This window comes from Drosophila gunungcola (assembly GCF_025200985.1).
Source record: "Drosophila gunungcola strain Sukarami chromosome 2R unlocalized genomic scaffold, Dgunungcola_SK_2 000004F, whole genome shotgun sequence".
Taxonomy (NCBI): domain Eukaryota; kingdom Metazoa; phylum Arthropoda; class Insecta; order Diptera; family Drosophilidae; genus Drosophila; species Drosophila gunungcola.
The window spans coordinates 4,682,268-4,698,729 of NW_026453167.1; the positions used below are offsets into that span (position 1 = coordinate 4,682,268).

At 41.5% G+C, this 16,462-nt stretch overlaps 4 protein-coding genes across 4 annotated transcripts; 2 read left to right on the forward strand and 2 right to left on the reverse strand.

Annotated features, from left to right (window-relative positions):
• The first annotated feature begins 4,040 nt into the window (after nucleotides 1–4,040).
• On the forward strand, nucleotides 4,041–5,940 carry LOC128253813 (proteasome subunit alpha type-7-1B). Its single transcript, XM_052982493.1, has 3 exons — nucleotides 4,041–4,228; nucleotides 4,288–4,517; nucleotides 5,202–5,940. The coding sequence occupies exons 1-3, from the start codon at nucleotides 4,127–4,129 to the stop codon at nucleotides 5,629–5,631; spliced, it is 762 nt and encodes a 253-aa protein (XP_052838453.1). The 5' UTR covers nucleotides 4,041–4,126; the 3' UTR covers nucleotides 5,632–5,940.
• A 462-nt stretch (nucleotides 5,941–6,402) lies between these two features.
• Nucleotides 6,403–8,293, reverse strand: LOC128253760 (T-complex protein 1 subunit zeta-like). The gene has a single exon (XM_052982429.1). It carries the CDS (start codon nucleotides 8,228–8,230, stop codon nucleotides 6,632–6,634), a length of 1,599 nt encoding a protein of 532 aa, XP_052838389.1. The 5' UTR covers nucleotides 8,231–8,293; the 3' UTR covers nucleotides 6,403–6,631.
• A 475-nt stretch (nucleotides 8,294–8,768) lies between these two features.
• On the forward strand, nucleotides 8,769–9,858 carry LOC128253910 (suppressor-of-stellate-like protein). Its single transcript, XM_052982616.1, has 3 exons — nucleotides 8,769–8,851; nucleotides 8,924–9,463; nucleotides 9,522–9,858. Exons 1-3 carry the CDS (start codon nucleotides 8,841–8,843, stop codon nucleotides 9,679–9,681), a joined length of 711 nt encoding a protein of 236 aa, XP_052838576.1. The 5' UTR covers nucleotides 8,769–8,840; the 3' UTR covers nucleotides 9,682–9,858.
• Nucleotides 9,859–12,817: 2,959 nt separating this feature from the next.
• LOC128254366 (trichohyalin) lies at nucleotides 12,818–16,010 on the reverse strand. Its single transcript, XM_052983434.1, is given in 3 exon segments — nucleotides 12,818–14,341; nucleotides 15,085–15,307; nucleotides 15,309–16,010. Coding segments are annotated over 3 exon segments (2,226 nt in total). The 5' UTR covers nucleotides 15,879–16,010; the 3' UTR covers nucleotides 12,818–12,908.
• Between the last annotated feature and the right edge of the window lie 452 nt (nucleotides 16,011–16,462).

Consider the following 16,462-nt stretch of genomic DNA (forward strand, 5'->3'; position numbering starts at 1 on the left):
GGGATTGTATTCATTTTTTTGGTTTTCTTAGTTAAGAAAACTAGTTTATGATTTACCGATTTTCATCTCAGTTATAGAGATGGTAGACAGGTGCATCTCCAGCCGCCAAGTTCAAGAGAATCAACGGCAATAAGCTCAAACGACCTCAAAACCGACAACTGAGTGGCGGATGCTGTTGGCCAAGCCAAAGTTCGTTGACTCAAAATGGCACTTTGGGGCCGGGCACTCACAAGATCTCCATAAGCAACTGGATGATGAGCAGCAGCAGCAGGACAAAGGGGATAATCGGGACAAGCAGGACAAATAGGACAAACAGGAGGTGGAGCTGCGAAAGGACTAAGTCAACAATGCCTTGCGCATTGCTAGGTTTATTAAAAAGGGCTCAGGTGAATGTCGGAGCGCCATTTGAACCATCCGGCGAGTCCCTCGTTTTGTCCCCTGTGTTTACTTAGCCGAGACACACGCAAGCTTACGTATACGTAATATAGAGATAGAGATAGGGAAACCAGAAGCCCTGAGTTTGCCCTGGCAAAGTTTGCCCCTAGCCTCCGACTCGGAGCAGCAGTCCGCCGTTAATAGTGAAAGGTCATTTGCATTTTGCCATCGTCAGCTTGGCCATGGCCAACCAAGCAAATATAGGTACTACAAACGCTACGACGCCTGGCGGAGAAGGGGCCATTGGTACAAATATAAAACTGATTAAATGGCCGAGATTGGAAGAGCGGTAAAAATATTTACAAAGAACACAACAGCACTAAAAAAATATTAAAAATATATCCAAGTTGAACGAAGATTTTACTATTTTTCGTACATGCTGTGTTGTTTATTTATTCAACTATAGTCCAGTTCTACTAGGTGTAATATTCATTAATTTATTTAATTTTAATTTTTATACAAATATTAAAAAATTATTTTATTTCTGAGCAGTTAACTTTATGCCTATAAAGAAACTAAAACAATTTGTTCTTAATAATAACAATTAAATTTTTATAGAAGGTAAATGCTGAAAAATGACAAAAAACATATATTTGTTAAATATTTATTGTTTTATCATTGATTTTTTCATTAATTTAATGTGGGTTTTTTTACTGTAGCCAAGTTAAATAAATAGTGAACTAATCATTGTGCGATAAAGCGAGTAAATAAAAGACGGATTTAATGCAATAACTTCAATAATTTCAAAAGAAAGTGGGCAGCTTGGCAATAAAAATTATATATACTTTGCACAATTTGTTTCTGAGAAGTTAACTTTATGCCTATCAAAAAACTAAACAAATTTGTTCTTAATAATAACAGTTTACATTTAGAAAGTATATGCTTAAATTACCTAAAATATACATTTGCTTAACATATAATGTTTTGTCTTTAATTATTAAGTTCTTCATTAATTTAATGTAGGTAATTTTTACTGTAGCCAAGTTAAATAAATAGTGAATGAATCATTGGGCGATAAAGCGAGTAAATAAAAGACGGATTTAATGCGATAACTTCAATAATTTCGAAAGCAACTGGGCAGCGTGGCAATAAAAATTATATATACCTTGCACAATGATTAATTGACAAATTTCAGAAATATGTTGTTTTTTTTCGCATGCCACAGGCAATCGCGATATGGCCACATTTTCAGCATGTAAACACGTTCCCAGCGCACAAACTCCCATGCAGATACCATCGCGATCTCAATCCCCAATCCCGTCATGTTCAAATCGCTCGTCATTAATTTCCACACATTGGAATGGGAGTGGGATTGGGATTGGGAGTGGGATTGGTATTGGGAGAGCGATGGCAGCACTTGAAACTGTGCTCCAAACCTTGTTTATCCACAACAGCGTCCTCAACTTTTATTGGGTCTTTAGTTGCGCTGGCGACGAGGGTTTGGGAGGGGATTTAAGTGGGCTTTCGGGGAGTTTTGGGTGGTTTTTTTGGGCGCTGGGTTGGGGGAACAAGAAAAACAACAATCAACACCATTTGACGCTACAAATTAAGCTGGAAGCAAACAAATCGTGGTAAGTTCGCTCGGTTTTGCCCGCCAAAGTTTCTGCTGTTTTTAGCACATGTTGTTGCCTTGTTTTATGTGCCTGTCTCTTCTGCTTTCCCGCTTTCCCGCTTTTACGCATTTTCCGCTTATTGCTCGGGCTCAAGCCCCCAAAACCCCCAAAAGCCCAATCCCCAAAACGAATTCCATTCCACTTCTCGCTTGTCTCAAGGGCAATTGCCGGTTCAATGTGAAGCAGCCTTTTCGATTGGCAATGCTCACTATTTATGGGGTAAAAGTGCTTAATCAAATGCCAAACGGCGGGGGCGCGCACCGAAAACACGGCGTATACCTAATTTACGCACATTGCCGGAGGCCAAAATCTTCCTTTCACCATCTGTGTTTTTTATGTTGAGTGCTAATGAAGTCATGCTCTTAACATTGGAAAATTCATATTTAATTAACAAGTTTGACAAGGGCTTAACTGTTGATTGAGGACTTAAGACATGAAGAGTGTGTACCATGTTATTGGAAACATTGAATTTATTAAATTTACACAAAGGCAAACTAAAATAAAAAGGAAACTTTATTAAAGTAATAGAAAAAACTACTTTTAGTTTTCCAAGAAATCTTTTAAAAATTATGAAATTCTTTAAAAACCATAACCAGTTTCCTTAAAGTTTGCGTATAATATTAAGTCGATTTTAAAAAATAGCAAGTTAATTAAATGAGAAATAAATAAATGCAATAATTCATATAAATACATTAGTAATAATGACAAATATGAGAACAGTTTTCCCATAGTTTAATGCAGATTACACGTTAACACAAATCACACTATGTTTATATTCTGCGGCTTGCTAGTATGCCTTGATAAATGCCTTTATTCATTCATTTAGCACTATGCCTGCGGCAATGCCAAAAAAAATAGTAAATAAAATGCATTGCCATCATTGCAAAAAAACATATTTGCGCAACTTTTGAATGGGGCGACAACGTGTGTAAATTCAAAATGCCTGGTCTTTTGGGAAAATAATTAAATTTCTGTAATTCTATTTGCAGATGGACTTTTTTTAGTTTAATTTATTTATTTGGCAGCAGCATTTTTAGTAAACGTTTGTTTTGGGGATTGGCTATTTTTGGTTGGCACGTGTTTAATCGTGGTAAGTATGCGCCACAGCTCCAGGACATACAGGACATTCAGGACTCCTCGTTCGGTACAAGGTTGTCATAAAATGTTAAATATAAATTTATGGCAGACTGCTCGCTGCTGGCATACTAAGCACCGCATCAGGAGTCCACAGGAGAAAGGAGTCGCAAAAGGACCTCGCAGGAGTCGAGGCTTTTCCCGGTTGGCTAAGCACATTAGCAAAATGAAGCTGTTTCGATTACGTTTACATTGGCCAGAGATTTGCGCTTTTGTTGCACTTTGTGATTTTGTTGTCAGCATTTCAGCCACAGGACTTTTGTAGAGCAGCTGCCAAGGACTCAGGACCTTTATAAATGGGATCAGGTGTTGGGATTGGCTTGGCCGGAATAGTCAACCAAACAAATTGAAATATTCACTTATTATTGCTGAAACAGTTTTGCTATAATTGTCCTCATTATTTATGTTAACGATAATATGATCAGTGTGGTAATTGTTAATTCGCTTATAGTTGAATTATGCAGATTTACCTTTGTTGCAGCAAATTGAATTAAATGATTAATTTTAAAGGCATTTAATTGCTAAAACGCCTGATGAAAATTTTAAGTGAATTTAAATAAGCTATTAAATTTAGATTTTATTTTGAAGCCACATGATAGAAAATCATTAAAATCATATATTTTAAATGGTCATTTTGTATCATTATTATTATAAAAATTAGTGGGCAATGCTTTGATTTAAATACAATAGCTTAGTTGTTTATTATTAAATGAAAACCAATATTTTTAATATTTAATAAATCTATAAATTATAAAATAAATTATAAATTATTAAACAACAACAACAAAATGTTATATATTGATTTTAAAATTTTTTTTTTGCCTTACAAAAAAACTTACACGTTCTATGCTTCTTCCCTCACTTACACAATTTTCAGCTCCCAAACAACGTGCACATACATTTTATTACATTCTTAATATTTAAAATAATTTAAGCCAAGTAAAATGGCCGAACGCTATGACCGCGCAGTGACCATTTACTCACCCGATGGCCACCTGCTGCAGGTGGAATATGCCCAGGAGGCCGTTCGCAGGGGTTCCACGGTGGTAAGTCTTTGTCGTCTGGCATTGACCACTGCTTAATCTGCTCAAAACCCACCAAAAAGATGGGTCTGTGTACCAACAACGCCATAGTGCTGGGCGTGGAGAAAAGGTCCGTGGGCGATTTGCAGGAGGAGCGAATGGTGCGCAAGATTTGCATGCTCGACGACCACGTGGTAATGACTTTTGCGGGGCTTACGGCGGATGCACGCATCCTGGTGAGTCGCGCCCAGGTGGAGTCCCAGTCCCACCGCTTGAATTTCGAGAAGCTCGTGAGCGTTGAGTACATAACCCGGTGAGCAAAAATCATCTTTCGCTGTGACTATACTTACTACACTGGCAGGAACGAACTTGTGAGAAGTCCGATCTAAAATTCAAACCTATTTGCTTCTGAGAAAATATTTTATATTCAACAAATTTGTTTTATAATATGAAATTGTATGTAATCGTATAATTTAGGAATATATTCAAACGGTACCTTACTTTTTACAGTTGTAAAAATAAATTTTTATAAAACTGTCTTTAAAAACCTACGTCCAAGAGAATGTTATCCTATTTTAAAATCGATGAGTATTTTTATAAATATTTTTAAAGGCACCTGTCATAGTTGAATATAATTTTATATATAAAAAATTTGTTGCTTAAGACAACTAATATATATAATTCGGGAATATGTTAAAAAGGCTCTTTACTTACTACAGTTGTGAAAAAAAAACTTTTATGCAACTAGCTTTTAAAATCTGCGTCCAAGAGAATGTTGTTCTATTTAAATATAGTATATAGTTTGTCCATTAGAACTATTGAATAGAATTATTTTTATTTGGGTTTGCCCTGGTTAATTAAAAGTGATATTGCCTGCTTAAAAAAACAAGATAAAATAATAGCTTTTCTATTTCATTTATTTACAGACCTTATAATTTTCAACTGTGTGAGCCAGAGATTAATTTTCCGTTTCTGTTCGCTCTTTTCCATTTCGCAGCTTCATAGCCCAGCTAAAGCAGAATTACACGCAGAGCAACGGGAGGCGTCCGTTCGGAGTGTCCTGTTTGGTTGGGGGCTTCGACGAGGACGGCACTCCGCACCTGTTTCAGACCGAGCCCTCGGGCACCTTCCACGAGTGGAGGGCCAGCAGCACCGGGCGGTCCGGCCAGCCGGTCCGCGACTATATGGAGAAGCACGCGGACGAGATTCTGGCCTCCGTCGATGAGCCCGCGGCCATCAAGCACATAGTCCGCACTCTGATGAGCGTGTCCTCGCTGAATCACAACCAAATGGACGTGGCGGTGCTGAAGTACAAGCAGCCACTGCGTATGATTGATCGCCAAATGCTGGCCGATATTGTGCGAACAGTTCGCACGGAATTGGAGGCGGAAGCGGAGGCCAATCGGAAGACCCCCCGTGTTGGTTAATTTTCGGACATGGCCCTGGGTCAAATTCATCGCCCTTTCAAGACCAATCAAACGTTGATATCCTTAGCTTCTCGAGCAATTCAATTTTGACCCGGGAGATGGGGGAAAAGTAATCAGCAGGAAAAATGTGTAAAGCGGACCAAATCACTTAATTTGTCTCGAGGGCGTATTTGTTTACTTTATATCTCCAGACGAAGGCGCGTCCGCCTCTCTTTTCAGGCCAACCAAGTTAAAAAGTTTTAAGTGAAAATGGGAATTGAATTTGTAGAGGAAAAAATAAGAGAAATGCGCGCACACATGCAGAAAATATTTGTCCAGGCTTGGATTTGATTTGCCTTTGACGGCCAAAGGTTTATTCTGTCTAGAAAATACTTGGATGGGAATTGACTATCGAAAAATAACCGAGTTTGACATCGCATATAGAAATCTTATTTAATTTAAAAACATTTTTGTTCAATATTAAAATAACTTGGCTCAGAAAAACTAATTTAGGGGAATGGAAATATGGAAGTATGAGAGATCATCAATACTTTTGACTTCAGGCGTAATCTAATATATATGGGAAGTCTTATTTAGCCAAAGACGAAAAGGATAATTAATGTTGAAGATATAAAAGCATATGCTAAAAACCATCAATAATTTTTGGTTAGAAGAGTATTTATTTTTTAAAATAATTTATAAAGGTGTCTGACATATTATTTTATTCATTATATAATATATTTTTAACCAATGGATATTTTACATGACATCATTAATATTTTATTTTATAAACTAAAACCTCTTTAATATTTTTTTGAGTACAAGCTCAGTTTTTTGCAAGCTGTTAAATGGAACTTAGGATATCCTGTTCCTCTTGAACTTTGTGTTCCCTGGGCTGTCATAGTGGCCGTCAAAAGTTTACCCCCCTATTCCTGAAATTGAGTACTTCAATCAAAAGTGGGCCTTCGTGGGTTAAAGGTGTGTGCTTTTATTAAGGAACCCTCACGGCTTAAGCCAAGGCTTAACCCTTCAAAGAGGTCATGCCGGCCTGCATTATTTCATCGGTGAGCAGAAGTTGGCCGGCAATAATGGAGCTGGAGTCCAGGATGTGTCGCCTCACACAGAAGTTGTCAAGGATGCCTGCGGATGATGGGTCCATGGGTTCCCCCGTTGCCAGGTCGAGTCCTACGAACTCCTCCGTCTCCCGCTGGGCGTCAGTCAGCTTGACCATGGTGTCCGGCACATCAAAGCCACTGTTTGTAGCCAATGTCTTGGGTATGACCAGCAAAGCCTCGGCAAAAAGTTGGACACCCAGTTGGGCCTTTCCCTTGACACAGTTTTTGACCTTTAGCAGTTCCTTATGGGCCCTCAGTTCGAAGGCTCCGGCACCTGGAACCACACACTCATCCTGGATGGCATTCTGAACGGCATGTAGACCATCGTGGATGGCATCTTTGATGGCTGCAATCTGGTGACGGGCTTGACCGCGAATCAAGATTGTCACTGAAGTGGGATTGCGGCAGTGCTCCACGAAAGTGTACTTTGTTTCGCCCAACTCCTCCTCGCGAACCAATCCGGCAAAGCCCAGATGCTCCTCCCTCAAATCCTCCAGGGATTGCAAAGCCTCTCCTCCGCAGGCTCTGACCAAACGCTCCATGTTCCTGCTTTTGGCACGTCTTAGGCCCAGAATTCCCTCTTTGGCCAGTGACTCCAAGGAGGGCACATCGATGCCTTTCTGAGTGATGACCACAAATCCATTTTGGTTGCCCGCGCAGACTTGCTTCTTTAGTTCTACGATCTTGGCAAGACGGAGATCTATAAAGCGATGTTCCTCGGTCACACATTTATACACCTCTTCGGCGGTTTTGTAGTAGAACCCTGAGTTCACAGAGGTTTTCTGCATTTCCAAGGAGACATTGCAGGTGAGAATAAAGGCATCCTGCAGGATCTTCGGCATATTCACATGACGACCGCCATGATCGAGAACTAGACCTTGAACAAGCTGAGTTTCCAGTCCGGTGTGCTGCAGCATTTCCATTATTTCTATCATGTTGAGATCTAGCAGATCCCTGCCATCACCACGAATAGCCAGAACAGCATCCACGCAGATATCGGTGATCATGTCGGCCAAACCAGGTTCAAGTTTGGTTCTCAAACTGGTTCTGGCCACAGGAATTAAGGCTTCTCTTTCAATGGCAGTGGGAATCTTTAGGGATTCCAGTACCTCCAGGGCCCGTTTCTTGGCCCACATAATGCCCTCCACCAGCAAACGAGGATGCAGTCCCTCTGGGATGAGTAACTCGGCTTGTTTGAGCAGCTCACCAATCAGGAGCACCGTGGACGTGGTGCCATCTCCCAGCGAATCGTCCTGGGCTGTGCTTGCCCTAGCGATCATGTTGGCCGTGGGATGGCGAATGTTCATCTCGTGGAGCAGCACGTTGCCATCCTTGGTGATCTTGATGTCCCCTGCCGGCGAGACGAGCATCTTGGTGGTGCCCTTTGGACCCAGATTGGAGGCCATGAGTTTCTGCAGGCCCATGGCTCCAGCTGTGTTTATGGCCAGAGCCTCGGCAGCTCGCGCGATTTCAGCCTTGGGATTCAGAAGACTTACTGCTGCCATGATTTTATTTATTTATTATTATATTTTTTTAAAATGAATTTTAAGGGAATGAATTATCAGAGACTTCTAGTCACCGCTGACAAACAGATGTCAATGTGACAGCTTTTTCCAGGCACACTATTTATTTTAAAGGGACCAAAGAATGATTGACTGATAATATAGGAGTGGTGTATCAATAACTGCTTATTTTTTTATTTGTGAAAGCCTTTTTCCAGCTTTTCCCCTAAAAAACATGTGAAATTTCAGGAATTGGACAATCTTAAGGCCCTTAGATTTTACATTAAAAATTTGACAACACTAAAAAGTCAACACTGATACAAAAATAAAAAAAAATAAATATAAATATCTAGATATCGAATACAAAATTGTAAAGTTCATATTTAAATTAAAAATAATACCATTTTATTAAATACAATGCATGTACAATACACAGATTTATATTAAGATTGATTTAATATTAAGTTAAGTTTAATTAAGTTTAATTTGGCTTTAACTAAATCTTTTCCAAAACAATCGAATGAAATATAAAAAAGAAAAGAAGGCCTTGACTTTAGATGTCATTGAAAAATCCATTTGACTCCTTTAATTAAAACTCATTAGTTTAGCCAACATGTCGGGCTCGTAAGTATTATTACTTTCTCCAGTTGTGTATTTTTACACATTTAAAATAACCCATTCTATTTTGCGTTTCAGCAACAGCATGATGGGAGAAGGCAGCTGGATCAGTTGGTTTCTTGGCCTCCAGGGCAACGAGTTTCTGTGCCGTGTGCCGTTGGATTATCTAGAGGATAAATTCAATTTGACGGGTCTGGAGACGTTGGTGGGGAACTTCAGCCAAGCCTTTGACTTGATATTGGACCCGCAATTCGACAACGAGGACTGGGGCACCGTGGACACCTCCGATGCGGAGCAGCTCTATGGCCTGATCCACGCTCGTTATATCCTCACCACGCGCGGCGTGGAGGATATGTGCCTGAAGTACGAGCGGGGCGACTTCGGTTCGTGTCCGAGGGTCTACTGTAAGGGGCAGAAGACCCTGCCCGTCGGCCTGTCCGACCTGAGCTGTCAGAGCCATGTGAAGGTCTACTGTCCGCGCTGCCAAGACATCTTCCATCCCCGCACCCGTTGTGCTCTGCTGGATGGAGCCATGTTCGGGACCAGTTTTCCGCACATGTTCTTCATGCAGCTGCCGAACAAGAGACCCCAGCCACCCAAGGATAAGTATGTGGCCCGGTGAGTGCTAAACCCATATAGTTTTGTATTTGGGCTATATTATCCACCCTTTTTGCAGTCTCTATGGCTTTCAGTTGCATCAGAAGGCCCTCAATCCATCACAAACGCCTGAGGAAGAGCCCAAGAATTCAGGACCCTCGCTCAGCCAGTCTACCTTTGGAGCATTGGACAATTCCCAGGCCTCGTGTCCACCTTGGCGACGATTCAATGGGATTTAATGTAGCACTTTAAGGCATGGATGTCTTTTTCTTGCAATTAAACGAATTCCTTATCAGTGCCTTGATATAGCCAGATATTATGCACCAATAGGCGTACATATATACACCCACTAATCAAATACAGATCGTTTATAGCTGGCCATATCAACCACTTGAATAAGTAGCAAACTTAAGAAGTCTTGTCGTTAATGGAGCTCATAGACCTGGGCTTTTAGGAACTGAAGCAACTTTAAGCGGCCTATTCATCCGCTTAGAGCTTAATATTTTGCACTGAAAGAAATTAGAACCCATACTAATAAATATTGGAAACACAAAAAAAAAATTTTAATTTTGTATTGCCGTTTTCTAGTTGAAGTTTTGCTTGAACTCAAGGTAATTTTAAGCGTTGGTTAAGGTTTTTAGCTTTTTATTACACATTTTATTTAAATAAAAGAGATTCTAATACTTTTTTGTTATATAGAGCTGTATAGATGTATTTAAATAAACATAAAACTTAATTTCTCAGACTTAGATCGAAATTACTACTACTTTTTCTTGCTCTGAAATGTTATTATTAAACAGAACTCATATTTTTTTAACACAATTTTCTTGGAGTACATAAACTTGATTTTATGAAGATGAAGAAAATTGCCAGAGATAGTAGAAATTTTATATTTTATCTCTGTGTGACTTGTGTACGCTGGATTGCGCAATCAAAATCCACTTGCCAGCACAACCTGCTAAGCCGATAACGGGAATTACGCAGAGCTGAGGACTTGAGTCCTGCGAGTCCTGAGAGTCCTGTGAGCACTGCAAGGAGTCAGCTTCTGTGTTCCACTGGCCTCTCCAATAAGTCATGCCTTTATTATTATTTACTGCCGCCTGGCCGCTTTCAGTTTTCCGCTTCCCACTTTCCGCTTTCCACTTTCCACTTTCCGCGCCACTCTACGCCTTTTCCCTGTCGAGCAGAGAATGGTGCCGACAAGCATTCTCAGCCTTTCTCCTTTTCGCCATCTCTCACAGTTCTCGCACTTTTCACACTTAATTTCATTAAGTAATCTTTCATACTGCACTTTTATTGAGTTTTAAACTGGCAGACCGTATAATGAGTATGGCAAGCGAGGAAAAGCAAGGGAAAGCGAGGGAAGGCGGGGAAAATGTGAAAGGAGGAAGCTTTTTAAGAGGAAGTAAGCGTTTTGTTTTACATTACAATTGAGCTGAGAATGTGTTTTCTTATTGTCTGCTGATGGCATTTCACTTGTTGCTCCTTTGCCCGCCATCATTTATTCATGGCGAATCCCTGTTTTATTTTTAATATTTACCCAATTCCAGACGGCACACGTTTTGTAGCCTTAGTTCTGCTTGGATAAACAAATCCGAATGTACAGGTAGTAGTAAACAACGCACTTTCATTCGATTGTGAACTTTGCTGCAGGATGGCGTTTTCATTTCTTTTGTGTCGTTATCCAGAGCCCCGGGCGAAATGTGTTTTCAAGAGTGGCCGAATATATGATTGTATCGCCACAGGCTCCGCAATTTCTATCCGCCATCCCAGCGCCGACAACCAATTTTCAGAAAGTTGTTTTCCCGAAGAAATATTATTGTTTGCTGGCTTTCGAAAATATTTCGACTCCCTTCGCCGGGCAAACAATATATGCATTCGAACAACGCCCTTGCAATTTCAATTTTATGAATGAGAAAGGTAATACAAAAATATATACAAAATAAAATCGCAAACATTTCGAAAGCTTGTTTAAGGCTGATTAACTTTACGAATATTGTTTAAATTTAAAGCCCCACCTTTTTGTTTGCTTGGTTGCTTTTTTTTTTTATTTATTTTATTATGTTTTGATTTTAAAAAAGATACTTGTAGTTTATTTCATTTATTTACTTTAGTAAATATACTTGAGTAATAAACATTGCATTTAGCTATGGTTTAATGATATTCAAAAAGGCTAGTCAAAGTGTTCTTTTGAAAAAAAGGTTTTAAAGAATAACTTGAATGTACAAACATAAATCCAACTTGTCTAAAGTTAAGACAAATTTAATTTTGAGGTGATTAAAACATTGGACGCAAAAAAAAAAAGAAACCAAAATACAAATTCTATCGTATTGTTTTATATATATTAATATTTTATTTAATTTATTTATGGGGAACAGCCAACCAAAGTTTTTAAAAAATTTGAAAGTTTAAAAAGTAAAGAAATTTTCGCGCTATTTCATTAATTGTTCACAGACATTGCTGTTATTAAATTTTAGATGTCAAGCAGCGTTTCCTAATCCCTAGTGCTGATTACCATTCAAATTAAAAGCCATTGTGGCTTGTAGCTCAATTTTAAATCGTTAGTGTTGCTCATCTTTTTTTTCCACTCTTTATCCCGACTTTTAAGCAGTTGAAGTAATTTTTAGACATTCCATGATGAGCCCAGCCTGAGCTAAGCGATTCAGCAATTTATGGTTAATGGCACCAAATTGGTTAACTTTGGCAGGCGGCAGGCAAACTTTCTTAAAACTTGGCAAAGGCTCCGGTTCCGTTAATTTGGAGCTGAGCGGTCGGTTGACCAAGTCACCGAGTCACAAAGCCAACTGCAAGGTCCCAAACGCCGGCTGATTAGCCCACTGGGAAAGAGGACCACCGTAATTATCCTGATGAGATTGGCCGGCCAGGCCGGAATTGGGGTTCATCAGCCTGGTTAGACTGGTTAGACTGGTTAGCCTGGTTCAAATTAAGTTACTGCGGGCCAAACGCCGGACATGTCTGCCCGGTAATAAGCTAAATGAAAACAAAAATGGATGTCACTCAGTCACTCGCCAAATTGATGAAGATGAAGTTGGAGGCGGATGGAGGATGGCAGGATGGCAGGATGGCAGGATGGCAGGATGGCAGGGTAACCCAATAACTTTGGCCACGCATTAATTGGAATTTATGAAGATGGCCACTTTCCGCCGGAGATGCTGTGCCAAAGAAAGCGCGTAATGCGTTCCAAGTGTCACGGGAAAGGGTTAGAAACCCCTTGGACAAATGGCAAAATGGCAAATGGGCGAAAGGCAAGTGGAAGTGGAAATGGAAAAGTGGGGAAAGGGAAGAGGACTTGTGGGCCAAGTTTAAGTGCTTTTAAAAAACCATTAACGTCATTTCCTTTGCTGTCTGACCCTCTATTTTTTTGCTCCATATTTATTCTTTGCAAACGGACAACATCAATGCAATAAGTTCTTGAAACGTAAATTTTGGTTAAACAATGTCTTCGTTACTTGGATTTCTTCTTGATGGCATTGGGCTGCAACGATCCAGAGCCCCAGGTTCCCTGGGGATTGGGCACTGGTGCTGGCCTATCATTGCCTGTTGGTGGACGTTTCACCAATGAACTGGCCTTCCTGGAACCGCGATTTATTCTGGGTGGCTGGGATTTGGGCAGGGGTTTTTCTGGTATAGGTGGTGATGATGGCTTGGCCAGCTTGGATGTTCTTATTGCCGGAATAGTAGCTGGCGGAGGAGCTCTCAAGCTGGTCACTGTCTCCTTGACAACGGGCTGCAGTTTGGGTTCATTCAGGGAGCCCATAACCCTTTGTGCAACCTTTTTAAAGGCACTCGGCTCCCTCTTTTCAATCTCCGGCATGGGTGGCAGTTTGATGGACTCCCCGCTGATCCGCCGGCGATTGTCCAGCGGATCGTTGTGTATGACCTGCATGGGACCGGGACAGGCACCTATGGTGGGGGGATCCGTGTAGCAAACATGACGGGCGTAGTCAAAGGAATCCCGGCTATCCGTGGCCGGCATTCCGCGGCGATGGAAGCAATTGATGGGACACGAGGCCACGCACGGCGTGTAGGGCTTCTCCACCTCGGCCAGCTTCTTGATCTTCACCGAGTTGCAGTAGATCTGGTGGCGATCGGCCACCTGCTGCTCGCGGCACATCTCCCGCTGCTCGTACTTGCGGTAGGCCAGCTCCGCCTTGGAGTAGTAGCCCGGCCAGCAGTAGTCCCTCAGCCGGCTGCGCTTCACCATCCTGCCCTCCGGTCGCATGTCCAGCTGGTTCTGCCGCTCGTACCGCTCCACGGCCGTGGCTATGGGGTATAGTGGGCGACCCACGCGGCGCGACTCCTCCATGATCTGCACGGCCTGCTCGAAGAACTTTTTGTCGTCCTCGAGGTAGGGATCCTCGTTGCAGGCCGCCAGGTTCATCAGCTCGGCGCGACGCTTCTCGAGGAACTCCTGCCGCTGGCCAAAGAGCACGGTGCGCAGCTCCTCCTTCACCTGGTCCCGCTTGCGCTTCTGCGAGGCCTCGAAGTGGCGATTCGCCTCGGCGTTCTTGAGGCGACGCGCCACATGGAAGCGCTGCAGCTCCTGCTGGCGTCGCAGCTTCTCCGCCTCCTGCTGCCGCTCCACCAGCTGGTACCTCCGGCGCTCCCGGGCCAGCATCTCACGCTCGCACTGGCGCCGGTTCTCGTCCACCTGCGTCTCGAATGAGTAGCGATCCTCCGCCTTCGCCTGCCGCTCCTCCAGCTTCCTCTGCCGCTCCTGCTGCGCCTGGCTGACCACCAGAGCCCGATCCTCCCGCTCCTGGATGCGCTTCTGACGCAGCTTCTTCACATGGCTGCCGTAGCGAGTGTCCAGGTTGCGACTGGCCACGATGTACACGCAGTTGCGACGGTCGTCGATGGCATCGCAAATACGCTCGTCTGCGGGGTAGGAGGTAATAATAAGAGTTTACTTTTATTAATAAACAACATTCCATATTAGTTTTTGAGTTAAGAAACATAAAATTAAGAAAATATGTTGTTTTGGGTGATGAAAGGTAATAAGCGTTCATTTATTTATGAAACCATGACGAAAATCAAAAGACACACAACTAAGAAATGATGTTTTCTGGGTGAAGGCATTAATAATTATAATAATACTACACTTAAAATATAGTAAAAAATGTAAGCCTTAGTTTCAAAAGTTAAAATTGTAAGTCCTCTTTTTTTAAATTTTGACGAAATAAATACACTAATACAGTATTAATGAGTATTTGATTTTAACATAGTTCAAATATGTAATCCTAGTCCAAGCATTTTATAATTTAAATATTTTTGGCTTTAATTTTTATCCATTGTGGTTTTTAGTTATTTTAAAAAACGAAATAGTACACTTCTTTCAAAATTAAATTTGAATTTCGGAGTGGATTTAAATATCTTTAAAATTTTTTTTCCTATTTACTTAAATAAATATCTAAATACTTGAAACGATTAGAAAACCTGTTTAATTAAATATTTTTCGATTTGACTCAAGTATTTTAAAATTCAATAATTCAATTAAATACGGACTTAATAATATTATAATTTTTTATAAGAGCTAAAAATAAAATATAAAATAAAATATATATTTTAACTGCCCCATTTTTTATAAGTGTATCTAAAGCCAACATTTCGAAAGTACTCACGCTCTGCAATCTCGGCCTTTTCCTGGATAGCATCCCGATGGGCCTTGCGGTAGAATTCGACTTTGCGGGCCTTCCTCTCCTTGAGCGCCTGCTCCTCCTTGTCCTGCAGGCACTTGTACTGCGCCCGGTCCACCTGCACCTCGAAGATCCTCTCCTCCCGCTCGGCCTCCCTGATCTTCTCCCGCGCCGCGATGTCCTCGCGCATGCACTTGGCATAAGGCCGCATTCAGCTCCTGCTGCCGGGCCACCTCCTCCTCCTCGGTGGCATGACCGAAGGGCACTAGGGCCGCAGGACACAGCTCCTCGTCGGCCCGCTCCTGGGCACGAGCTGCCTGGGCGATCTCCTCGTTCAGGCCCTCGTTGTACTGCCTCTGGTGGATCATCTCGCTGAGGAGAAGGGCCTGGTGCAGGGCTCGCGGTCCGGGCTTCAGTTGATCCAGCAGAAGATTGGCCCGCATGATACGCTGCTTGCGGCGTCGCTCGTCCATCAACTTGGTGGTCACCTCCTTGACCACCGTCAGTGCCTCCTTGCCCTTGGCCCTGGCCGACTTGTGGACTTGGGGCACATTGGGATCGGTGAACAGGCTGCACAGCAGGTCGTTGCCATCTTTCAGGTACTGCCGGTACCTGCGCTCCTCCTCCACGGCCTCCAATTGGGCGTGTTTCTCATCCTGGCGCGATCTTCCCTGGATTGCCGCAAAACGCTTGGCCGAAATCACCACGGGATGTCGATGGAAGCGCTTTCGCTCGAACAATCCATCGGCACCGACTTCTTTGGGCTTGCACGGGTTCATTTTGACTATGGCAACATGTAGGTAGCTCGCTTTAGAACTCAAAATCCAAAAATATTGACTTCTTTGAGGTGTGAAATGTATGATTAAACTGCTCTGAAAACTCGATCGGTCTGCTTTGGAATGGAAACTAAACTAACAATTAAAGGGTGCTGGGGTTTTTACCGAACTTAATGATCATTTTTTACCCCCCAAAAACATTAAAAAGTCATCATAGTTTTATATAGATTACATAATTTTTACTGGTGCGATCTAGATCGCATGTTTAATTGCAACATTGAGAATTTATTTAATTGTCATTCTGAAAATTATTTTCTCTCTCTAATGGAAGCATTTTTCACCCTTTTGCTTGATATAAATTGGTGGTCATTAAGTAGTAAAATCTTGTGTAACTGTAATGTGAAATATATGAGACCATAATACCCATTAATTAAAAATTATATATAAATAAAAAAAACAAATAATAAGTAAGGCTCAGAAAAACTTAATGTTATATTTCAAGCGTAGACAAAATCATATCAGAACCCTTTTTACAAAATACAAAAAATACAAATTTACAAAATTACAACTGACCAATTTTTAGATAT